Raw genomic sequence first — 25,684 nt, forward strand, 5'->3', positions numbered from 1 at the left:
ACCCAGATGAAGATAATGGCTAATAGAATCCTTGCAAATCCTCATGATATTATCTCCCTGGGGAACTTGCTCCGCTCGCCTCCCCCACACCTCCAACGAGGTCCTTTCTTCTGTGGTTAATTTTGAAGACAGGAGTTATAAACAGCTGATTTTTAAAGCAGCCTTACAGAGATACCAATTTCAATATGTACAATGGTATTTACTAGATGACCACTAATTTTAGAACATTTTATCAAAGAAATCCCCCTTCTGACTCTGAGATGACCGTGAATACAGCTTCTGTCTGCACAGACCTGGCAGTCACTGCTGGACATTACGTGTACATGGAGTCATGTCTTTGGTGAGTGGCTCTTGGTATTTGCCCTGTTTCCTGAATTTCAGCCATGCCGCAGTGTGTGCAAATACTCCATCTCTTTTAATGGCTGAGTGATATTCCATTGTATAAATACGTCAAAATTCCTTGGTGTACCCACTAGTAGATGTACACTTCCTGCTTGGGGCCTTCATGAATAATGCCACCACAAGACTCTGCACAAGTGTTTGGAGGCGGAGTCAGCAATTACTAGCATTACCTGGTGTTCATTATCTAATCTCAGTAGCAGGGGAAGTATTTTATCCTCCCAGCTGCACCTCTGTAAGTGGAATTGCCGGTCAGAAGCTTGCTCACTGTCTAATTTTTTTGAAGAACCGCTGTACTGTTCCAAAGTGGCCGTATCATCGAGTCCCACCAGCAATTCCCTGCAAGCATCCCAGACGTGATTCAAAAGGAAGCTACTTTCTTGGAAAGAGTGCTTTTTCTTTACCTTCTTCCTCTCATCTTTCTTGTCCAAAATAGATGAGACTGCTGTAGCTCCACCAGCCATTTTGAGCCATGAGGTGACTTTGGAGAGGGAAACCAAACATTAGTGGTGACTGCACAGCAACAGAGCCAGGCCTCCTGACAAGAACCGTGGCACCCCTGGGGCCTCTTCATCACCTGCCACCAAGCCTTCATCGCAAGGAGCTTCGGCTCTCGAATCCACTCAGGTCTCTCTGCCACCAAATGTGACCCCTGACAGTCAGGTATTTTTTCCTGTTTATCCCATTCTAACCTGCCATTCACCTTTCCATTATTGAGACACAGGCCTAATCCCCAAATAGCTCAACACCTGAGAGCAAGAATAAGACTAGCTTATGATACTTGACAGCCATCACTATAGAAAAATGAACAAAGGCCAGAGAAACTAAAAGAAGAAAGACAGGACGCAGCAACAGATGGCATAATCTAGCAAGAAGCCAGGTAGCAAAGGGAAGTGGAGGCCCTAGCAGAGGTAGCAGCATGGCAAAGGCCCAGGACCATGTAGAGCCCGGCAGGGCCAAGGAAACTGTAGGAGGGCAGAAGATGAACCTGAGAATATGGCCTGGGATCAGGCCAGGCGAAGCCTCGCATGTCACACCAGAGAACTTGTGTCCGCCTTATCTTTGACTGCTGCATACAAGTACAGCCACCAGGCCACAACAGGCCCCATAGGAGACCAGGGCCCCGTGAGGGCACAATGGAGCTGTTCCATTCCTAGTCTGGTTAGGTCACATTATGATGCTGTCATCACCATCATAATGTAGTGACAGATGCAAATACACCCAGTACACGTGCTGCTGGCTGTGTAAATGCCTGCACACACAAGCACGGAGGGCGTGTGGTTTTCTTATACTGCCACTCATCTACGAGCACATTTTTCAGTATATAAAACTAAACACTTGAAAACAAAATGAAGCCGGCCTTCCTCAGGTTATGTGGCCTGGTTTCCTCTGCCATTTGGTCTAGCATCTGGTTCCCTCTGGTTTTATTCGGATCAGCTTTTGGAACTGGCGTGGAATCTAGACCAAAGTGCACTGGGCAAGGCCAGCTGAAGGCCGGACCCCTTGAGGCGGGAACGAAACAGCGGCTGGAAGGCTCACGGGTGCTGTCCTCCGGCCTGGCCTGACCACACAAGTGAGTTTTCCAGCACCGTTAGGCCAGTGCACGCACAACCGAGTTTTACCCAGTACCGTGCCAAGGCTCAACACCAACTCGCAGAGACCCACATCCCAGCCTGGGGTGCTACTCATTTCTCAGCCCTTGTCTCCACAGCCAGGAGGATGCACCGCGGTGGCAAAGGCCTTACAGGGATGGGGCCTAAAATGGGCGTCAGAACGGCCACCCCCTTCATCCAGTGAGCTCACTCCGCAAGGGGGCTGGTTTCAAAAGCGGCAGCAGCATTGCTATTTCTACCAATGCTTTGTTAAATCAAATTTTGATTGAGTTTGACTAAAGTGTCTTTTAAGACATTTTAGCCACATCCTTCCTAATAAGAGATAATGCACGGCCAACAACTGAAGTGCTAACCAGTGAAATCTATCTCTGATGATTAGGCAGCAATTAAAAATACCCGAGCAGGGGCTGGGGATATGGCCTAGTGGCAAGAGTGCTTGCCTCGTATACATGAGGCCCTAGGTTCGATTCCCCAGCACCATATACAGAAAATGGCCAGAAGTGGCGCTGTGGCTCAAGTGGCAGAGTGCTAGCCTTGAGCAAGAAGAAGCCAGGGACAGTGCTCAGGCCCTGAGTCCAAGCCCCAGGACTGGCAAAAAAAAAAATACCCGAGCAGACCACCTTCAGAAATGGCAAGTGGAAATAAGAGAACTCAATGGTAGGTATGCCTTACACACTGTCCACAGGTTCTTAGAAAACTAGACAAATGAAAACCACACAGATGGTAATACGTATACATTACACAAGGACCATGGGTACTTTGGAAACTGCAGACAAAAAAAAAGAATATGCAGAGATCTAAGATATACAGGGAGATTTTAAAAAGTTAGGAAGAAAGCAAAAATTCATGTGTCGCACAAAGATAGAGACCCATTTGCAGAGGTCCTTGAGGCCTGGAGTATCTGGTTGGGAGCAGATATTCTGTTCTCACAGACAGCGGACTGTGTGTGGCCTGTGGTGCGGGCCGGATGGGCACCCATTCCCAGCTCAGGGAGCTTAATACTAACAGGGACTCAGTAGAAGCAAAGGAGGACACCAGGCCACACTAGCCACAGCACACCCCAGAAAAAATGCGTCACCCCAAGCCACACTTATGACTGGAAGAGGGAATATTCCTACCACTCCTCCACCAGACAAACATACATTTGCTATGCACGAATGTATAAGCACAGTCCTGGATTTATTAAGAAACATTAGACAGACTAGGCTAATAACAGGTTTTCATGAAACACCTTGCTCTATGCGAACATTCTGACTTTCCAGTCTTCCTAGACAGTAATACCAACCCCAGTCCCAGCTCTTCTTCCCCAGTGTGTACAAGCACACACACGCACACACACACACACGCACAGCCTACACCAGCAACATGCGTCCTCATAACACGCAGCAGGAAAGAAGGCAGGACCTTCATTTTTCGTTGTTTCTGGGGGATCAACTAATTCTTTGCAGTTATCACTTACCTGTCATGGAAGTATTTCATATGGTTTGACCTACAAGTGACTTAGCTTGACTTGCTGGCTTAAAAGGAAATGATCACCATATGGTATGGCTATGTTAACTGTAAAGACCAGTACCCACCCCATTCCAAATTCTACTGCATCGGTATGTCACAAGGTTAGCTGAAAACCAGAGCACAGGCTGCAAATATTGTGGCCTTCAGGGGAACAGATGATCCCCAAGTCTTTGGCAAGCAGGGATAAGCGGAAGAGGAATCTCGTGTATATGGATTTGAATGTTCTCTCTTTTGGGAATTTTGAAAGCAAAATGATTTATTAAACCAATTCAAATGAACTGTTCTAATACAAAGGTCTGGAGATACAAGGAAAGCAAGTAATCCAAAGCAATTTCTTCTAAAACCTTTTTACTTTGGTTCTCTCGAGACATGAGGTATGGCTACCGGGAGGTTTTGCCACTACTTGCTCCCAAGTCCAGATGTGGGGTGTCTTGAATTAGTTTGCTGATCCTTCTCTTACTACTGGAAAAAGTATGGCTAGACAAGACAGTCACCTGGAGCTGCCCTGCCAGTACAGCTACGCCAGGTGCCCAGGACCTAAATCGCAAGTTTTTTATTTATTGTAACTTAATTGTTGGATGTCTAAGTATGCCTGGAACAACTTGAACTGGAATGTCTTTCAATTGTCTATTTTGTGACATCTAAATATAGATCAAATATTGCAGATAGTGCCCAAGCTATGGATTACGGGTGCACACCTTTAATCCCTAAAAACAGGAGGTAGAAACAGTATACTCTGAAGACAAGTGTAAAAAAGAAATCTCAATTATCTGATAATTTCCACATATTAACTACATGCTTCAGTGTTTTGGGTATAATTCATCCTAATTTGGCTCAACTTTTCTTACTCTGTAGTATTGGGGTTTATTATTTTAATTGGGCTTTTAAAATAAGCTTCTTAGAAAACTGAAAATTGTCGTTATCTTTCTATTACATTGTTTTTGTTAGACTGCTGCTTTAGAGCATGGGTCTGGGCCCTAAGTATGCTACTGCCATCTGCTGGCTACCTCGAATGGCACAACACAAGCTGGGACTTAAAGGGGATTCGTACTTGAACTTGGGGTCTAAAACAGAATAGGATATAGCCAGGTTCACAAAAACTGAAATGTATGCCACAAGGAAGGTACTAGAAATAGGCTTGTGCAGTCTTCCAAACCCCAGGGAAACAATGATTTAATTAGTGACAGCCAACATGCGCAACGGATTCTGTTCACACCGGGTGCTCTAGGTCAGGACAAATTGCCAGTTGGGGGACCCCCAGGAGCAGGTTCCTCCTGCCTGGCTGAGCTTCCGTCTCCTTTCTACCCCACCAGCAACCTCCCGAGTCCTCACGTGCTCGGCCTCACAAATAGTCACTACATCTTTCTCATGGTCTGCTCCTTGTTTTCTGTTTCGTCTTCTTTTCCCTTTCTTCCTAAGATCCTATCCTATAGTAATTTTTTAGGTTTGTCTTTTCTTCCTTTGTCCTATAAGCTTTTCAACTTGTTAGTCTTTAGTCCATTTAAGTTGGTCTTTCGCATGCGCTATTGCTATCCAGTTGTCCTGGCCCCACTTGCTGAAGGGACGATTAGTTCCCCATCGGATGGTCTTGGTACGCGTCAGCCAACCACGGATGCGTGAGTTTACTTCTATTGCACTGACCTATCAATCTGTGCTTATGCCAGGGCACAGATAATATAGCTTTGCAACAGGTCTTGAAATTAGGAAGGGGGAGTCCTCTAACTTTGTTCTTTTATTTATTAAAAAAAATTTTTAAAATCTTTTTTTCCTTTATTGTCAAAGTTTCATATGTAAGGCCGTGAGTACATTTCTTGTTCGACTTGTTACCTCCTCCCTCACTTTCCCCCTGCCTCCCCATCCCCCTTTCCCTCTCCCCTCCGTGAGTCGTTCAGTTGGTTTACACCAAATGATTTCATAAGTACTGCTTTTGGAATTGTTTCTCTTTTTATCCTTTGTCTCTCGATTTTGATATTCCCTTTCCCTTACCTAGTTCCAATACACATGTATATAGTATCCAGGACACTAAGATGAGATACAGTGATAGCCAGGGTAAAACCACAGGAAGGGAGTACGAGAAACAAAAAAAAGGTACTGTTTCACATGGCATGTTGAAAATAATTACAACTATGATAGAACACTTGTTTCCATAATGTGGAGTTCATTTCACTTAGCATCATCTTATATGTTCATACGGGCATTGCTACTGGGCTATTGTGATCTTCTGCTATGACTAGGCTAAACATGTACCAATTAATCCCTATGAGGGAAACCATAGAGTCCATGTTTCTTTGGGTTTGGGTCTGGATCACTTCACTTAGCATAATTTTTTCCAAGTCCTCCCATTTCCTTATGAATGGGGCAATGTCATTCTTTCTGACAGAGACATAGAATTCCATTGTATATATGTACCACATTTTCCTGATCCAGTCGTCTACTACTTTGTTCTTCTTTTTTTTTTTTGGTTAAGTTTCTTTTTCTTTTTTTTGGCCAGTCCTGGGCCTTGGACTCAGGGCCTGAGCACCATCCCTGGCTTCTTCCTGCTCAAAGCTAGCACTCTGCCACTTGAGCCACAGCGCCCCTTCTGGCCGTTTTCCATATATGTGGTGCTGGGGAATTGAATTGAGAGCTTCATGTGTAAGAGGCAAGCACTCTTGCCACTAGGCCATATTCCCAGCCCCTTAAGTTTCTTTTTTAACTGTATTTTTTTTGTCTTTTCTTTTTTGGTACTGGGGATCGAACCCAGGACGTTGCACTTGCTAGGCAAGTGCTTTGCCACTGAGCTACTTCCCAGCCCTACTTTGTTCTTTCAACAAGATTGTTTTGGCTATTCTGAATCCCTTGCATTTCCATATTTAGGATCAGCTTCAATTTCTGCAAAGAAGGCAATTCCATCAGTGGGTTTAAACTTTTACTAAGAGGTATTTGCTAGATTAGGCTGACAGAATGACAATAGGTAGCAACCTTGCCAATGCTATAGATTCCGAAGTAGGTGTGCAAGACAATTTTTGTCTAAATCTGCTACACTCGAGGCAAGAAGACTATGAACACCCTGAAGCATCATGACTTCTGCAGAGGTTAGGTAAAAGTGGCTTTTAGGTGGCCAGTCACAGTATACCATCCGTAGTAAGAACGAAGGCACTCCCATCCACCACCACAGTACTGGAGGAGCGGAGACAGGTCATCCATCCCAGAGACCCTCAGAGACCAGACCCCTCCCTTCACCTAGCTCCTTCCCACATCCTCCTTCAGGAAGCTTCGAAGACCTGAGCTGAGTTTACCACCTGCCCCAAGAAGTCCCACAGGCCTGGGGAACAACTCCCAGCTACTTGTCAGGGGTCCCTCTGGACAACAGGGGTGGGGGTGGGGTGTCTCTAGTCCAGTGCCATTCTTTGGAACCCTGCCTGCCTGGACACCTCTTCACAGTGAGGACAGGGACCTATCTGCTCCACTCCAATCAGGCTCCAGAGAGTAAAGGAAGGCCTAGGGCAGTTTAGAGTGTCAGCGGAATTGGGGCAGGAGAACAGGACAAGCTAAAAAGCTCTATCTGTTACAATCAAGAAGCACTGAGTCTCTGGGCAGTTTCAGCAGACTCCAGACATTTTATCAGATGACCACAATACACAGGGATGTGGACGACCCTTCCTGGATTATGAAGGTGCTCTCCTGGCCTTAGTGTTTCAAACATTCCACCAGCTCCAGTGTCTTTGGGGGATATGGATTATGTTGCCTCCCATATGATGCCCCTCCTTTGCCTTCCTGGAGAGTTAAGAGCTTCTTCTGATCTATGCTCCATCTGATCTGGAAGCTCATCTTTGAATAAAGATACCTAGTATGCTAGTGTTTGCAATGAACTGAAATGGAATCCATAAATCAAAGTCATGGGAGTAGGTATGAAACAGAGCGCCTAAGCTGGTGCTGGTGGCTCACGCCTGTCATCCTAGCTACTCAGGAGGCTGAGGACAAGACTCACAACGGACCAAAAAAAACATTACAAATGCCTGGACTGCACCTGCATGAAGCAGAGTGGGTAGGTCCTCTCTACCCCAATTAGTAATAAATGAACAGGCAGGTAATGAAACCTTCCCATACTCCTATTTATTTTCTCCCGTACTGATAAATCCAGCCTGGAGCCTGCCTGTGCCTTCTAGGGGAAGGGAAAGGGGACACAGGCACATTTCAGTCCCCAAAGTCATTTCTCCTCCTCTGGGAGAGGGAGTCACCACTGAACGTACAAACCTAAGTCAACATGCTGTTGGAGATCATGTCACTTGTTTATAGTAGGATATCATATCGTCCAGCGTTTCGAAAGTGACTGTGGGGGCTTGCGGTGGGGCTTCGGGAGCAGGAGGGGATGACGGAGGTGCGGTGCGGGGCTCCGGGCCTGGGCCACAGGGCTGCTCTGGGTCACTCGGTGCAGGTCCAGATCTGTTCCACATCTGGCTACTCAAAGAAGAAGTTCTCTTTTGGCCCACAAAGTAATCTGATGGCGGTGCAAACTCAGGATCGCGCTCAGCCCGGAGATCTGACTGTCTCTTCGACCAGTAACCAAAGGAAAACTCTAGTGAAGAAAGAATTCCATTAGAATTGCTTAATTCATCACGAGTTAAATTTATTGTCATTATTTGCCAACTAGCTTATTCATATATTTCCGAAAAGCCATATTGAGCCAGATGCCAGTGGTTCTTGCCTGTAATCCTAGCTACTCAGGAGGCTGGGATCTGAGGGTCACGGTTCAAAGCCAGCCTGGGCAAAAAAGTCACTAAGACTTATCTCCAATAACCACCAAAAAGCTGGAAGTGGAGCTGTGGGCTCAAGTGGTACAGGACTAGTCTTTTTTTTTAGCCAATGCCTAGGGCTTGGACTCGGGGCCTGGGCACTGTCCCTGGCTTCTTTTTGCTCAAGGCTAGCACTCTACCACTTGAGCCACAACGCCACCTGTGGTCTTTTCTATATATGTAGTGCTGGGGAATTGAACCCAGGGCTTCATGTATATGAGGCAAGCACTCTTGCCACTAGGCCATATTCCCAGCCTATGGGACTAGTCTTAAGCACAAAAATTCAAAGATAGCACCTAGGACCTGAGTTCAAGCCCTAGGACCTGCAAAAAAAAAAAAGTCATATTGAATTTAGGAAAACAAGAATAGCCAATGAAAAACCTTTGTTACAAAGTATGTTACTGATATCTACAAAAGGTATTAGAAGCCAGGCACTCGTGGCTCACGCCTGTAGTCCTAGCTACTCAGGAGGCCGAGGCCTGAAGGATCAAGGTTTGAAGTCAGGAAATTCTGAGTAACTCTACCTCTAATTAATCAGCAAGATACCAGGTTGAAGAGATGACTCAAGTGGTAGAACACTGAGAATGAGATACTCAAGTGAGAGTTCTAGGCCAAGTTCAATCCCTCGTACTGGCACATTTGTGTGTGTACACACACACACACACACACAATCAGAAACAAGGCTAAGAAAAGGGAGACTTTAAGATGTGGAAAGATTAGAGGAAGACTCTGTGAGAAGGTTTGCAGTTCTGGAGACGGCCTAAAAAAGGTTCTAAAATTCACTTTAAGAGAGAAATGGAATAGTCAAATCATTTGCTTGACAAGATATGGTATATATACCATAAGAAAACAGAAAAATTTCATCTTTTGTTGAGTTTTTTTATCTTTCATTGAGACAGAGAAGAAATGCGTACAAATCTAAACTAAGCAGGAATTCTAGAGTACAAAGCCACACAAAAACAGCAAAAACTTATCCCCTTTGTGCTTCAAAAAACATAAAGCAAAATAAAAATGGTAAAAAAAAAAAAAAAAAAAAAGAGCCCCATGCTTTTGAAATGATGCCTTTGCAGACTCTGCTCTCTTATAATTACATTTTCCAGGTCTCCTGATGTGCGGAAAAGCAACAAGTTCAGGGATTTTGAGGTTTCTTTAGGCCTCAATCCTCTGAGGATTAACCACCATTACTTACCAATGGGCTGGGGTGTGGCTCAGCAGAGGGCCTGCCCAGTATGTGAGAGCCTGGGACCCAGGACCCAGGACCATGAACAAACAACAATGCACCCTGTTGTTGGCTGGAAAAGGTTTCACACCTGATACCTCTCCCTTACCTTTTCCTCGGTCCCATTCCCTGATGTGAGGAACTCCAGGCCTGGTATCCTTCCTCTCCTGGATGATGACTTCTACCTTGCTGCTCTGGGCAGTGGGAGCTGGAGCTGGAGCTGGAGCTGGCGCTGCCTTTGCTTCCGATGGCAAAGGCCCAATAACATCTCCATCTGTTTCACATAGGGAACAAGACCTCACTGCATTACTTTCTAAATGACCATGCTAATCCTGAGAGTAAAAGCAACAGCTAGTATTTATAGAGCACCTGTCACACCCCAGGCCGTGGGCAATTAAAGCACTTTACAACTCTTATAGTGAATTAATAAACTCAGTATTCCATTTTATTCCCACTTTAACACTAGGAAGATTCAGCTCAGACAATGTTAAGACAGGATTCCAAACCCAGGCTCAGGGATTTCAAAGACTCTGCTTCATTATGCCCCAGGTTTTCCCAAGCCAACTATCAGAGGACTGGAAACCCCCAAATTAGCCAACTAAAGCAGAATCCCAGGCAAACCAAGTAGAGTCAGGGTGCTATGGAGCTGTAACCTACAATATGATATTCAATTTTGGCCATGTTTCTAAATTTTAAAGAAAACAGACAACAACAACAATGACCTCCCAGTGTAATGGCACTTCCTATCTCCTGGCCTATCTCAGAGACAGAATAAAAACTGCAGATACCACTGAATGAAATTCAATAGATCATTTTCCAGTTCCTAAACCTTTTCAAAAACAAAAGTTTTGTTCAGAGATTATAAAATGGTCCCATCTTTTTCTTGTTAGTAATAAAACAGTCCTAGGTTCCGTTGGGTATGTGGTCACCTCAGTGGAGAGGTCATTTCCCAGTTTCCCTGGTATAAGCATAGCCTCGTTCTGACCCTGCCGTGGGGAGCAGCCATGGGGAGCGGCAGGAACAGGGAGATGGGAGGAAGCCTAGGATGTGCTGAGCTCCAGGGCAGAGCTACTAAGCTGCCCTGACCATCCCCACTCTCAAGTGCCAAAACAAGCAAACAGCCTTCTGTGTTCACGGAGGCCTTCTGGAAGGGTGTCTTTTGCCCGGCTCAGAGTCTAGCCAGCACACAGGAGGAGAAAGCTGACGTGTCTGCGGTGCTCCCATCTTCCCCAGGGGCGAGTGCTCCAAGCTCCCAATTCCATTCTGGAACACAATTCTTTGGAAAGCTACCTAAACTCATTTCCCTAGATTATTTCCCACCTTTGCGAACATATTTTTTAAAGAGAGTATATTATACCAAATAAACTGAAAATGTAAAAACCAAAAGAAAAGATTTTCAATGGTTTTTGCCATAATGACAGGGTGAATGTTTGGGGAAACAGATCTATTCACCCTGACAAAGAATACACAATGTATACGCATATCAAAACATTACAAGGCACTCTCAAACGTACGCAATATTTTTGTTTTTATGTACACTTCAATATGTACAAGACAACGTTATCTTAGATGCTTTTGTCTAAGTCATTATCTAGGTTTTAAATGCCTAAGTTTTGCTTACGAAAATGACATTCTCCATATATAGTTCACCGATGTCCCTGTCTACTGCCTAGAGGACTAGTGTCTCATTCTGCACCACTTTTGTTGTAAATATTGCTTCTAGCAGTGGCTCAAAAGTTCACTGCCTGCCTAGAGATAAAACTAAACGATGATTCCCACACTGCCAATTTCATTAGTGAGCATCAGTGGAACTAGCACACTCCCTTGTGAAATGCAGCAAATAGACACAACTCACCTCCGTTCTCCTCTCCTGTACCACCCTCATTGCTGTTCTTCATCTTTTTTTGTCGAAGCTTAGAAAGTCTTGCTTCTAACATAGCCTTTCTTTTTTCCTTTATGTTTTCTCGTTTTGTTCTTTGATCTGTTGTCTTAATAGGAAAGAAAGTTACAAAATTATTTGAAGCCAAGTGCACAGTATTTCTGTTTAAAAGAATGAAATCATTTTCTTCTAAAAAGATAGATTTTCACAGTATCTCTAAGAAGCTATCCTTGAGACCCTGAAAATGAAGTTTTATGAAACACTACTTATTACACAAGCCATCTCATGTCTTATAAAGTTTAATACAAGCTCACATTTTAGAAACCTTCACATTCAAGGAAAACATCCATTGTCTTCTATTCCTTAATCCTTTAAAAAACTTTCTATTTTCGTACTCAAATCATCCCCGTAGTACAGATGGGTTGCCATTTCATAAGCCAGGTAATGAGTACATTTCTTTTTGGACAATGTTACTAACTCCTTCCTCCATTCTCTCCCAGTAGATTTTGCAATTTTTTTTTGCCAGTCCTGAGGCTTGGACTCTGGGCCTGAACACTGTCCCCACCTTCTTTTCACTCAAGGCTAGCGCTCTGCCACCTGAGCCACAGCGCCACTTCCAGCTTCTTCTGTGTATGTGGTTTTGAGGAATCGAGCCCAGGGCTCCATGCATGCAAGGTGAGCACTCTACCACTGAGCCCTATTGCGAGCCCAAGCCACATTCCTGGCCCCTTTCTGCAGTTTTTGCCTGGGCCAGCGTGTCATCATGGTCCTACCTGTGCTCCCGCATAGCCAGGAGGCCTGCGGCACCGCCACGCCCAGCTTGTTTGTTGAGAGGGGGTCCTGTTAACTTTATTGCCTAGGCTGGCCTTGGACTACAGCCCTCCTAATCTCCATTCTCCTGAGTAGCTTCAAACAGTTCTAATTCTGAAGTCTGAAAGCACAAAACCAGTATGAAATCTGAATTCCTATTTTTATTTGTTGCATTTTCTACACAATAGGTCCAGCACAAAACTTAACCTTGACTTTGAATTAATTTGTACCTGTTCCCGTAGCATCTCTAAAGTTTTCATCTGCTTGTTTCGCAACTCTTTGTCCTGGGCAAAGGCAAAATATCCAACACCAAGCTGTCGGGCCTCTGAAATAAGTCAGAATTATTCAGAAGATTAGAGGCCTCTTTCAGTAAAAACACTCAAGCCAAATTTCCTAACACACCTAAAGTTAATGTAGTGATATTTACACACATTAAAAAGAAAAAGAAGTTAGGACTAGTTTTCATTGTGTTTGCCATGTGATAAACATAACAAAGATGCATAAATATTAGCTATGGCCGTTTCCACTTCTGTCTGGAAATGAACGCCCAGGTAATGGAAGATATCCCAATTTCCAATCTTTTTTGCCTATAACGTGAATAGAGGGATTATTTGAACTTCCAAAGCACAATCTTGATTTCTGTGTCAGAACTCTGCTTTCTGAATACTTCTTTCATTCCAGGTAACCGCAATAACTTTAGAAAGCACTAGGAAAACAAGAGTACCATTTTCTCGGATGTCTTCATAATGGACAGGCCCCACTGGCCTCTTCAGGGCCTCCCTTTCTTCTTCCTCCCACTGCTGGCGCTGAAGTTCTTTCCTCATGTCTTCAGATAATAAGGTTTTCTCATTAGCAGGACTAACAAAACTAGTAGAGGAAGAGAGCAAAATACTCTTCAGACAAAGACTGCGACATGACATTGCCTCAGTCCATCCAGTCAAATGCCTTTCAGGAGTGGTCCTGGAGCTGGAGCCCGGGCCGTGAGCCTGCCAGGCAGGTGCTCTGTCACCAGAGCCACACACACTGCCCTTTTGGTTTTACTCATTTTTCTGGTAGGGTCTCATATATCTGTCAGCCTGAACAGCAATCCTATTAAACAAATAGGAGCCCTGCACAGCTGGATGACAGACACAAACTATTTTATGCCTGGCATATTTGTTGAGATGGTTTTACTGACGTTTTGCCTGGGCTGGCTGTGATCACAATTCTCCTGATCTCCCCTTCCCAGGTAGCTGAGATCACAGGGACACCACAACCCCCAACTCTAAGAAACATTATTTGATAAAGACACAGTCACCTAGCCAAGCTTTCTGATCCACAATACTGCTAGAAAATTGACAAAAGTATTTTCCTTTTAAATCAAGAGCCAGATTTGTGACACAAGCACATTGGTGTCTTGCCTCAGCATTCGAGACAAATAAAAGTCACGGGGTGTAGTAATACCAGTAATTCTAGCACTTGGGAGTTAAGAGGCAGGAGACTGTGAGTTCAAGGCAAGCCTGGGACATAGCAAGACCCTATCTCAAAAAATGACAAACAAAAACTTTTTGGTTAAAAAGACACATATGGCCTAGTGGCAAGAGTGCTTGCCTCTTATACATGAGGCCCTGGGTTCAATTCCCCAGCACCACATACACAGAAAATGGCCAGAAGTGGCGCTGTGGCTCAAGTGGCAGAGTGTTAGCCTTGAGCAAAAAGAAGCCAGGGACAGTGCTCAGGCCCAGAGTCCAAGCCCCAGGACTGGCAAAAAAAAAAAAAAAAAAAAAAAGACACATAACTGGGCTAGGAATATGGCCTAGTGGCAGAGTGCTTGCCTCATATACATGAAGCCCTGGGTTTGGTTCCCCAGCACCACATATATAGAAAACGGCCAGAAGGGGCACCGTGGCTCAAGTGGCAGAGTACTAGCCTTGAGCAAAAAGAGGCCAGGGACAGTGCTCAGGCCCTGAGTCCAAGGCCCAGGACTGGCCAAAAAAAAAAAAAAAAAAAAGACACATAACTTTCCTTCTCATCCTGGTCCTGGGGGTGAGAGAAAAGAGGCAGCACAGGAAGGAGGTAGAACTCCTTGGCTTTTTTTTTTCTTCTCTCTCTCTTTCGCCAGTCCGGGGGCTCTGAACTCAGGGCCTGAGCACTGTCCCTGGCTTCTTTTTGCTCAAGGCTAGCACTCTGCCACTAGACCACATTCCCAGCCCCTCCTCGCCGCCTTTGGATGGCCTCCCTCCCACCCAGGACAATGGCAACGCCCTAACCCTGTGCCTAGAGACCACTTCTTGTCCTGGCAGAAGGCCTGGGCCCAGGCCTGGAGTGCTCTGACAAAATGGAGTGTCTTCCAACAATTCTCACACAATAGTTACTTGTGATTAAAAAAAATATGTATCTTACAGATATTCCTCAAATATTTTAGGAAGTCATCTCATCCTAGCCTCCTCTTCTCCCTCCCTCCCTCTCTCCCCCCCCTCCCTCTCACACACACATACACAAGAAACAGCAATAAGTAAAACTAGGCTAGACGCATAACTGAAGTGGTAAAGCACCAGCAACATAAGCCAAGCCAAGCAAGTACAAACCCTAGTAAAAGATGATAATCTATGGAGGTTGTTTCCTGAGTATGGATTATGTGTACACAGACATGCTACCTACTGAAAAGTGCTTCAGTAAATACTTTCAAACATCAGAAATCAGAAAAAAGTCTTTGTGGAGCAATAAAGATAACTGGCAATTACTAAACAGTACCACCTGGGCAGAGGTGTACCTCAAAACTTACAGTCTCCCCTGAAGGTTTTTGTCCATCTCCAGCAGGTCTGGCAGGTCCTTCCTCATGCAGCGTCGAGAACGCCCCAAAGAGTCCACATAGTCTACCCTGAAAGGAAAGCGAGATGCTAGGGACAAAGTCGGGTACACTTGTGCAGGTCTCTCAGTCAGGCAGCTAGATGCAATTTTAAATTTGGCTCAGAGAATTCAATCTTGACAATTATTTGTTGCTCAACAAATACATAAAATTTTAATGGAAAAAAAGGAAGGAATATAATACAACTTCATTACCAAGAACCTTGAACCTAAGAGATTGCTACCATTAAGAACATGCTGGGCTGGAAATGTGGTAGAATGCTTGCCTAGCATGCATGAAGCCCTGGGGTTGATTCCTCAGTACCACATAAACAGAAAAAGCCAGAAGTGGCACTGCAGCTCAATGTGGTAGAGTGCTAGCCTTGAGGAAAAAAAATAAAAGAAGCTCAAGGGCAGTGCCCAGGCCCTGAGTTCAAGCCCCAAGACTGGCAAAAAACAAAGAATATGCTTTTACAAAGACTCACTTTCTAATTCTGTCCTGATTTCTTCTAATTGGTGGAGTATTTCCCATTGAGTTACAAATTTCCTAACTGAAAGAGATGGTATTTTTCAGACTCATTTTTACTAGTAGGAAGCGATTTCATCTTTGCCTTAAATACACAGCAGCGACAAGGCAGGCAGCAGACAGCACAGCATATGAAACTCTGTGACTTTCTACCAATAGCAAAGATCAGTGGGTTTTCACAGAAAACAATTTGTTTGCAATATGATACAATGCAAGGAAATCTCACAAAGCCTTTAGCAGGAGGCTGCAAACACCACAGGAACCAATTCGTACTAGCTAGTGAGCCAATACAAGGTCCATCTTAAATAATGCTGATTTGTTAACCCATGATCTAAAAACTCAGAAATCAGCTACTACAGTCTTATAGCTGATTGTCACAGACATAAAATCTCCAACAGCTAAAAGCGGATTCTTCTACTTTTTTTTTTTTTTAAGTGAATGGGAGGAAACCAGCAGGCCAGATGGTCTGTGTAATTTACAGTATTTTTGCAGGAAGATTTTCCCACCACCTGGAATGTAACTACTACAAGGATTTTATAAACAGTTATCATTCTAGCATTTAATTTTAAAACATTACTTGTAGTGTGTCTTATTTTATATAGGGTAGCATGTGACACTTCCATTGTTCCCCAGACTCCTCAAATCACTGGCAAATGGCTTGTAATCATACAGACATTAATAAGCAAAAAATAAAAGAAAAAGATCTTTCAAAGGAGATGTGATTTCTTTTCTGAAAAGCAATCACAAAGTATTCTGTTCTTCAGCGGGCCTCCAAAACAGAGCCCGTCAGCAGAGAAGGAAGACAGCAGTCAGCACAGCCCCACTGCCTGGCAACCCTGGAACTTCCGGGGCGATCCAGGCAGACTGCGCTCCCCTCCGCCCCAACGCTTGGGGAAGGTGGGAAATATGCAAGAAGTCCTTATTCAGGATTTTTCTGAAGTAAGACCACTCAAGCTCAGCTGAGCGAGCCCTCGATCATGAAGACACTGATGGTAGAGGCTCCATGTTCTCCTCTTTGCTCCTACAGCAGAGCCAGACAGTGGGCCAATGGTCTCTGACAGACAGAAGCTTTTGTAGAAGGTAGGTAGAAAGCTACCTGTTTTATTTTAATGAGAACGCTATTTCTGGACTACCACAGACCTTCAGTAGTATTTGAACATAGGTTCTTGGCTACCAATAAACAATGGTCCATAGGATCATAGCCTGATAAAATGATGACATATGCCACTAACAGTCCTAAGCAATTTCTAAGAAATGCCCCATAATAAGGACATTGGAGCTTGACAGCAGGGCAGGTGGCAGGGCCCTTCATAGGAACTGGTCAAGATGAATACATCTCTAAGCAATGTGACATGCTGCTGAGTGTCTAGGGAGAAGAAAATACAGTGGAGCCTTCTCATTTCTACTGACATGATTCATAAGCCAGTAAGGATATGGCCATTCTTCACATACACAGATAATCTAGGAAGATTTCAAAAATGAAGCTTTACAGAGCATCTGCTTAGACTCCAAAGAGTAGTTTCTTGGGTACCCTAGACTATCTCTTAAAGCTAAATGATCATGGAAGCATAGAATAGACACTCTGATCTCTATTTCACTGATAAGACCCTGGGTCTCAGTGAAGTCAGGAATTTGGTTGAGGTCACATAGGCAGAAGGTGGCATGCACATCTCACTAGCAGAAAACAGCACGCTGGACAGGGCTTTCTCCAGCCAGCTTCTTTCTGATGGAAACAGCACCACTTCCCATGCCAACAACCTTCCGTAACATCAGAACCAAACCTGGTGACAAGGAGCCAGCTTTGGCCTAAATGACTCTTTAACACCAGTGAGCCAGGTGTGCTGATGTCATCATGACCACCCCTGGCCTAACCCTGTGCTAAGTGCACAGCAGGTGCACTGAGTGCCTATTTACACACCTGTAATACGTTAATCCAAGCTACCTTAAAGAGGGGGTCTCAAAAGACAGACAATCGAGGGGAAAGGAGAATCACTGTGGTGGCAACCAAACACAATCCCTCTCAAAAAGTGAACACAAGTTGCTCTAACCCACTTTCACCCACCATTCCTCACTGGGGTCTTGTGGAGGAGGTATATCTCTTTCAGGAAGATCGTCATCATCGTCCCTCTCAATTCCCTTCGAGGACTCTCTATTGACGCCTAATGCCTCCATTTCTCTGCGTCGGTCTATGATCTTCTGTGTGAAATCCACAAGGTACATATCTTCCACTTCCTCATCTAGGACACAAAAATTAATTTTCAGATTACTGACATCAAAGAAAAGCATGCCTGGGATTGGCAAGCAGTCACCACGCTCATTGCCTGGAAGCTCTGGCGCCCACGGTTCACCAGTCAATGTTTCCACCCCAGAATGCCCCGCAAAGACACAGGGCACTGGCACCTAACAGCTGTAAATAGGCATTGGAAACATGGGTCACACAAAAAGAGGTTTTAATAGCCTGAGTTTTCCTGCTGACTCATTAATTAGACATTTGAGCAAGCAAAATGGTGTCAGAACACCATTTTAGAACAACCAGACACCTCCTTTTCAGTGACTTGTGGCTAATGATGTGAGAAGCAGAACTGCATTTCTCCTGCCACAGATCGGGACAGTGGATCTGCAGGTGCAACAGCCTTTGTAAGCACTGGGCCGTACCTTCACCCCTCATTAACCCAGTAATGGGCACAGCAAGTGTTCCACAGGTCATGACTCAGGTAAAAGTAGTCATCTGAGCTCCTTCCAAGCCAATGGACAAAGCTTTAAAGCAAGACGGCAGGGCACACAGCAGATCTCCAGGATGCCTGCCCTTGGGGCTGATGATCGTGTGAGGAGCTAAGACACACGCTGACCGGGATACAGCAATCCACAACTTTAGCTTACATATTCACCTAGCTCACACATTCACAGACAGAAGTTTTGCTATGGTGGATTTAAGATAAACTTGAGTATTTTTCTGAGGACACAGACAAAGATGTTCTGAGCAGGGCTGGGGATATGGCCTAGTGGCAAGAGCGCTTGCCTCATATACATGAGGCCCTGGGTTCAATTCCCCAGCACCACATATACAGAAAATGGCCAGAAGTGGCGCTGTGGCTCAAGCGGCAGAGTGCTAGCCTTGAGCAAAAAGAAGCCAGGGACAGTGCTCAGACCCTGAGTCCACGCCCCAGGACTGGCCAAAAAAATAAATAAATAAAATAAAGATGTTCTGAGCAGCTACTACATTTTCTGTCACCAGCAGGTGCTGTAACCCCGTTTAGAGGAGACTCTGAAGCTCACTGGCTCAAGCACACAGGTCTGTATTTCCATCAGGATGTAGGGCTGAAAGCCTTGACCAGACCAGATCTGGCTTTCCACAGTTCTCTTAATGACTCTGGCTTGAATCAAAACTAAAGTGAATATGGTAATAAATATCTCAGGGAAGAGATGAGCTCCTTGGAGCCTAGGTGCAGGAGCACGCACGTGAGGCCACCTGGTGACAATCACCCAGCTGATTCTGCAGGAAAGCTCTTCAGTGTCTGTGTGGGAAGGGACACTGGTTGGCCCAAGCCCAGCTTTCGTCCCTCTCTACCACTGGGCCACTGCCCCTGCTAGGGAAGATGGCCCTGCTGAGTGCTGGCCCTGTCCTTGGCCTGCAGTCTGCTCTCACGCCATTCCCTCCACAGAGCCCTGTCCCCAGCTCACCAAAACCCTGGAGACCATATCAAAGACATTATATATCCAGACAATGTCCTCACTACACAATAGTTCTCCCTGCTTTTTCAAAGGCAGTGAAATGTGTCCTGCCCCTCAAAATCCCTTCTGTTTTTCAACCTGAATTAGTGTTGAAAAACAAGATGTATGTTATCCCCACTGTTTTAAAGCAATGAAAAGCACATCACAGAAATAAAGCTGAAAATAGAGGTAAAACTGGAGAAAAGAAAACCTGGGCATAATGATATACCCCTAACTCCCACCTTTTCTCCTATATAAAACCCTACATGACTACTTACATATATGTATACCATATATACATATGCCATATACAGTGTATATATATATGTATGTATATACATATGGCATACAACCCTATATAACTCTCGCTATATATAAAACCCTATAATACCCTAACTCTCACCTTTTTTCCTTAATCACAGATGTAAACTTAACCTTAAAGTTCAGCTATAACGTAACTATGGCCCACTGCAATCTTTTAAACCTGTGAAGGGCTCTGTGGCTCCCCCCACCATGGCACCTGCCCACTGTACCCACTGGGCATCAGTAATTACTGTGGATCATCCTGTCTCAGAGCAGCACTGAGGGCAAAATTTCTGCCCTTTCTTACAGCTACTTAAACATACCAATATCCACAATACACAACAAATAAAGAAGTATCAATGAATTGTTGAAGTTACCTATAAAATTTCCTTTAGTCATTTTTTCATATAACTTGGCCTTTTCTTCTAATTTTTCCCTAGGAGAAAAAAAGACAAGTGTTAGGAATAGTCTTAGAACTGTCCCTTCTGGCGAGGCTGCCACACTCGCAGCCTAATCACAGCAATCTCTCCCAAGGCCTGATGCAACCTGCACTGATGGCCCTGTCCTTGTTACAGATATGATCTATTGTAAAGACAGCATGAACAATGCTGTGACACATTAATAAGCAACGCTGGCAATAGAATAAGCAGCCTCTGCTTGTATTAATTCTGGTAACACTCTGAGTCCTGGAGGCAAACACCTGCAGACCATGCGCAGTGAGACCAAAGCGCCACAAAACCACACAAATTACTGGACAGCTGGGCACAGTAATTCTTGTCTGCAATCCTAGCTACTGTGGAGGCAGAGAAGAGAAGGATCCCAGTTTGAGATCAACCTGGGCAGCTAAGACTCCAGCAGGAAGCTGGGTGTGGTGGTTCACAACTGTGATCACACCTACTCAGGAGGTGGAAATTCAGAGCATGGCCAGCTGGATCAAGAAGTTACTGAGATCCCATCTCAACCAGTAAGTAGGACATGGTGGTGCAGCTGTAATCACAGCCACAAAGCACCTTAGGTGGATGCACTGTGGTCAGAGATCAGCCTTAAAAGCAAAAACTTGAAATCTTACCCTAAAAAATATCTAAATAAAAAAGAGGCTTGGGGAGTGGCTCAAGAAATAGAATGCCTGCCTTGAAATCATACCCCCGTACACAAAAATGGAAAAAAAAAAGTTGCTGGATAAAGAAACACAACTAAGTATAAGGAAAAAGACTCTTGTAAGCCAAGCACCAGTGGCTCACACCTATAATCCTAGCTACTCATGAGGCTGAGATCTGAGGGTGGCAGTTCAAAGTCAGCCTGGGGCAGGAAAAGTTTGTGAGACTCTTATCTACAATGAACCACCAAAAAGCCAGATGTAAAGCTGTGGTTCAATGGGGTAGAACACTAGCCTTGAGCAAAAATGTCCAGGGACAGTGCCCAGATGCTGAGTTCATGCCCCAGGACACACACACACACACACACACACACACACACACACACACACACACACACACACACACACACACACACACACACACACACACACACACACACACACACGACAGTGCCCAGATGCTGAGTTCATGCCCCAGGACACACACACACACACACCACACACACACACACACACACACGACAGTGCCCAGATGCTGAGTTCATGCCCCAGGACACACACACACACACACACACACACACACACACACACACACACACACGACAGTGCCCAGATGCTGAGTTCATGCCCCAGGACACACACACACACACACACACACACACACACACACACACACACACACACCCGTCTCCAGATGGGCTAACAGTCTGCCTTTTACACTCAAATACAAAATGCTGAGCAACTGTAGCTGCCAGTGTTCACAAGGCAGTGTTATCATGCAGCATATCCAAAGCATGGTGGCCAGCATGGCAGCAGGGGCAATGTGGGAGTCTCTGATTCAAGTGGGATCCTGTCTCTTCTCTACAGAGCGCCAGCCAATAGACAGAATACGAGGATAACAAAGATGGGCTGGCAGAATCAGGCGAACTTTCACTGTAAGTCACTGATAGTAATGACTGATCAGCAGCAGGGCTTATCCACGGTGACAAATTTTAACATGGAAACTGGTGTACTGGACACTCCCAGTCCCAGCTTAATTTTAGCTACAACTGGGGAAAGGCTCCTTCACAGTGGGAAATCCATAACCAGCAGCCCGACCTGATGAGTAGCCACACTTGCCTGTAGCTGTCACAGCTTAAACAGGTATCCAGGGCCTCTGGATGGGACAGTGGCCCCTAATGTGACAGAACTGGGTGAATGCTGAAGAAACGACTGATCTGAATACTTCAAAAATGTTATCATGACAAACAACAAAAAGGCAAGAGACATGCTACATTAAAGGGCTTGTGTTAGTCAGACTTGGCATCAAGGTGGCAAAATACTGGACAGAAACCCCTTTGGGGATACAGGACTTATTTAAAAACAGCTCAGTTTCAGAGGTTTCAGTCCACCATGGTGGAAAGAGCACAGTGAGGCAGGCTGTTTAACTCATGGCAGCCATGAAGCAGAGTGGGAAATCTTTTCTTCGCTAAGGGACATTCGGGTATTTCTAACATAATTGGAGGGTCATACAAAGAATTACCAATACCCACCGACGGGCCCCAGGCAGCCCATAAACATGTCCAGTCCTATACCAATGATTGAGAGGGCCTTATCTGGCCTTCAGGCCAAACATTCCATACGCTTGGTTGTGACCAGCTTCCTCCCCCCAGGCCCACAGTCCCATGACCTCCAATGTCTATTCAACAGCCTCTTCAAAATTTAAATCCATAGACTGTTACCATTCACTAGGTTCCAGTCCACATGATCTGATCATCCATCCTGTGGAAACAACTCACAGGTGGGCTTACGAATCTTTTAGACACTTCTCAGCCCAGTCAAGTAGACAACCAAGATTAACTATCAAAGATAGGTATCCAGGGGCTGGGAATATGGCCTAGTGGTAGAGTGCTTGCCTTGCATACATGAAGCCCTTGGGTTTGACTCCTCAGCACCACATATACAGACAAAGCAGAAGTGGTGCTATGGCTCAAGAGGTAGAGTGCTATCCTTGAGCAAAAAGAAACCAGGGACAGTGCTCAGGCCCTGAGTTCAAGCCCCAGGACTGGCAAAAAAAGAAAAAACAAGGTAGGAAAAAAAAAGATAGGTATCCAAGGTTCCCATCTGTAAATCTGTATTCAAGAGGCTAAGATTGAAGGATCCCAGTTCAAAGCCACCCCAGACAGGAAAAGTCCATGAGACTCTTACACAATTAACCACCAAAAAAGCCAGGAGCAGAAACATGACTCAAGTGGTAGAGTGCCAGCCTCAAGCAGAAAAGCTAAGGGACAGAGCCCAGACCCTGAAGTCAAGCTCTAGTACTGGCACACACAATTAACCATCACAAGAGCTAAAGAGACTTGATAACTAAATGCGATATATAAAATGAATGTAAAAAAAGCTATGTAGGACACGTAAATGTACTGGCATACTCTGAACTATGGACCACAGATGTTAAATTTCTGTCTTTTATCAGTGTTACATTCCTTGTGTATGGTAGCAGTATTGTGGCTATGTGAGCTAATGTACTGGTACTTACAAGACACATGTTGAAAATAACTCACGAGATAAAATGTCATTGACACTCTGGTGTCCCTGTATCACATGTGCCCCATGGGGTGCATAGGGTAGAAGGGGAAAGAAAAGGAGGGAAGAAAAAAAGTAAATGTGACAGTATGCTATTGGCAAATTTAAGTGAAGAGTACTAGATTGATCCTTGCTCCCTTCTTTGGGAGAGGGAAAGTTTGGTGTCTATGATGCTAGGCATCATACCACCACCTAGTCTAAGAACCACCAGCACCCAGCATAAATATTGTTAACAACATGAGTCTCTAACAAAAACTCAAAGCAGGACCCTTAAACCAAGAATGTTTTCTTTTGTTAAGATGAAAGATACAACTTGTGCAGAAGATCATGCCACAAAAGCAAAAAGGGCTGAGGATATGGTTCAAGTGGTAGAGTGCCTGCCTAGCAAGCACAAGGCTTTGAATTCAAATCCCAGTACTACCACCACCAAAAACAAAACAAAAAAGCCCAGACAACATGCAGATATTATTTTTAAGAGGCCAGCTGACCCTGCATAACTCCATATTTAGTGAACTAGGAATCCAAAAAAAAATCTGAAACGTGTCATATTGTTGCTGATGCATGCTGTCTTAAGACTGTAATAGGCTGGAGCAGGAGGCTCAAGCCTGTAATCTTAGCTACCTAGGAGGCTGAGATCTGAGGATGGCAGTTTGAAGCCAGCCTGGGCAGAAAAGTCTCTGTAAGACAAGTCTCTTATCTCCAGTAAACCACTCAAAGTGGAAGTGGCAGTGTGGCTCAAGTGGTAGAGAGCTTGCCTTGAGCACAAACAACTCTTTGTGCTCAAAGGGACAGTGCCCAAACCCGGAGTTCAAGCTCCAGAACCAAAAAAAAGAAGACTGCAATATTGCTTTTGCTTATACTATATACTGTGTTTTTTTTTATTATTATTCCCGAAGTGCTATAATGTAACAACTATTTACATAGTGTTAAGTAGTTCACGGAGGGCTTGAAGTATAAGGAAGGACTGCACACATTACATGCAAATACCTGAGCACCCTCAGGTTTGAGTACCTGAAGGAAAAAAGGAATGAAGTACTGCATCTAAGCAATGCCCCTCAGGTATTGAGAACCAACTGTCTATTTATAAGAATATTTGGCTTAGAAGGTGATGAGCATCAAATCTATAAATCAAAGAGTGAAATCTAACACTTTGTGCAGGCGTCCTCAACGTAAGAGTACCTTGCTTTGTCTAAAGTCTTCTGTTCCTCAATCTTCTGCTCAGCATCCTTCTCAGCTCGATTTGAAACACCTGGATTCTGTTTGTTCCAAATACTTGGCTTCTGGAGAAAAATTCAAAAGGACAAAACGGAACCAGCACATTATGGAGAAAAAAGTCTGTGTCTCAAAAAGAAGATCTGCACATGAAAAGCTGGGGCAGAGAGCCCAAACTCGGTAACTGTATCCAGTTGCTTCTCCACTGTCTTCTACCACCTAATAATTTCATTCCAGTTCAAGATATTAACAAAAATGTACATACTACAGAGAAAGTCATACAAACAAGGGTGCTCTTACCTATAAAACTCAAAAACCATTTACAACTCAAAAGATCCTGATATTTTTTTGGTCTGGAAATAGAAATAGAAAATCTATATAATAGATTCCATGGGAATGTGAATAATCCACTTATTAATAGCATTTTTTCCCCAAAAGAAATGGTAAAGTACTATAATGTGCTTGAAAACCACTTTACTGATCTCTAGTTTAAACTGCCATATTTCATGCAAACGTCCAATCAAATATAAGGCAGATTTCCCCCATCCCATTTATGTGTACAGTCACCGCTGATACTTTGAAAAAAAACCTAAGTATGGAGTAACTTTCATGTTTGGAATCAACAGAGACTTTTTTTTTTTTACCTTATTAGTTGTCTTTGGTTTTCCCAAAACTCCAGAATCCTTCAGAAGTTTTTCTTGTTTGAATTCTTCTTGTTTTCGAAAGAGTTCAGCCTTGAGATCGACCAACTAGAATAAAAGCAGGAAGTAAGTAAAACGATTTCAAGGGTCGGGTGGCCGACTGGGTGGCTGTGTGACTACAATTCCCCACGGCCTGCCGAGGCGCCCGGGCCGAGCCCCGTCTCGTTCCTCCAGCTCCCCCCACTCCGGGCCGGTTCCCAGCGCGCGGCCGCCCGGGCGGCACGCAGGTCCGGGCCCGGGCCCGCTCCCGCTCCCCGGCGCGCTCGCTGCACCGGCCTGCCGGTCCGGGCTGGCGCCCGCGGGGCCGGCGAGCGCGCCGGGGAGCGAGGACCCGGGCGCAGGGCCGAGGGCCGCGCCGGGCCGCACTCACCGAGGAGGCCGTCACGTCCAGGGGCTTCTTCCTGCGGTCCATGGCCGCCGCCGCCGCCGCCGCCGCCCGGGAAGGCCCGGGGCCCGCGAGCCCGGCCGAGGCGCAGCCGGAAGTGCCCGCGAGCGACGCCGAGCGCGACGCGAGGTGGTGACCCCGGCGCCATCTTG

At 45.0% G+C, this 25,684-nt stretch overlaps 1 protein-coding gene across 1 annotated transcript; it reads right to left on the reverse strand.

Annotated features, from left to right (window-relative positions):
* Nucleotides 1-7,594: 7,594 nt before the first annotated feature.
* Ccdc174 (coiled-coil domain containing 174) lies at nucleotides 7,595-25,599 on the reverse strand. The gene is made up of 11 exons (XM_048356320.1): nucleotides 25,518-25,599; nucleotides 25,091-25,195; nucleotides 24,414-24,514; nucleotides 19,951-20,009; nucleotides 17,622-17,796; nucleotides 14,972-15,067; nucleotides 12,932-13,074; nucleotides 12,438-12,532; nucleotides 11,374-11,506; nucleotides 9,628-9,792; nucleotides 7,595-8,082 (listed from the first exon to the last, which is right to left on the reverse strand). The coding sequence occupies exons 1-11, from the start codon at nucleotides 25,557-25,559 to the stop codon at nucleotides 7,784-7,786; spliced, it is 1,413 nt and encodes a 470-aa protein (XP_048212277.1). The 5' UTR covers nucleotides 25,560-25,599; the 3' UTR covers nucleotides 7,595-7,783.
* Between the last annotated feature and the right edge of the window lie 85 nt (nucleotides 25,600-25,684).

Source organism: Perognathus longimembris, chromosome 10 (assembly GCF_023159225.1).
Source record: "Perognathus longimembris pacificus isolate PPM17 chromosome 10, ASM2315922v1, whole genome shotgun sequence".
In the NCBI taxonomy this organism is placed as follows: Eukaryota; Metazoa; Chordata; class Mammalia; order Rodentia; family Heteromyidae; genus Perognathus; species Perognathus longimembris.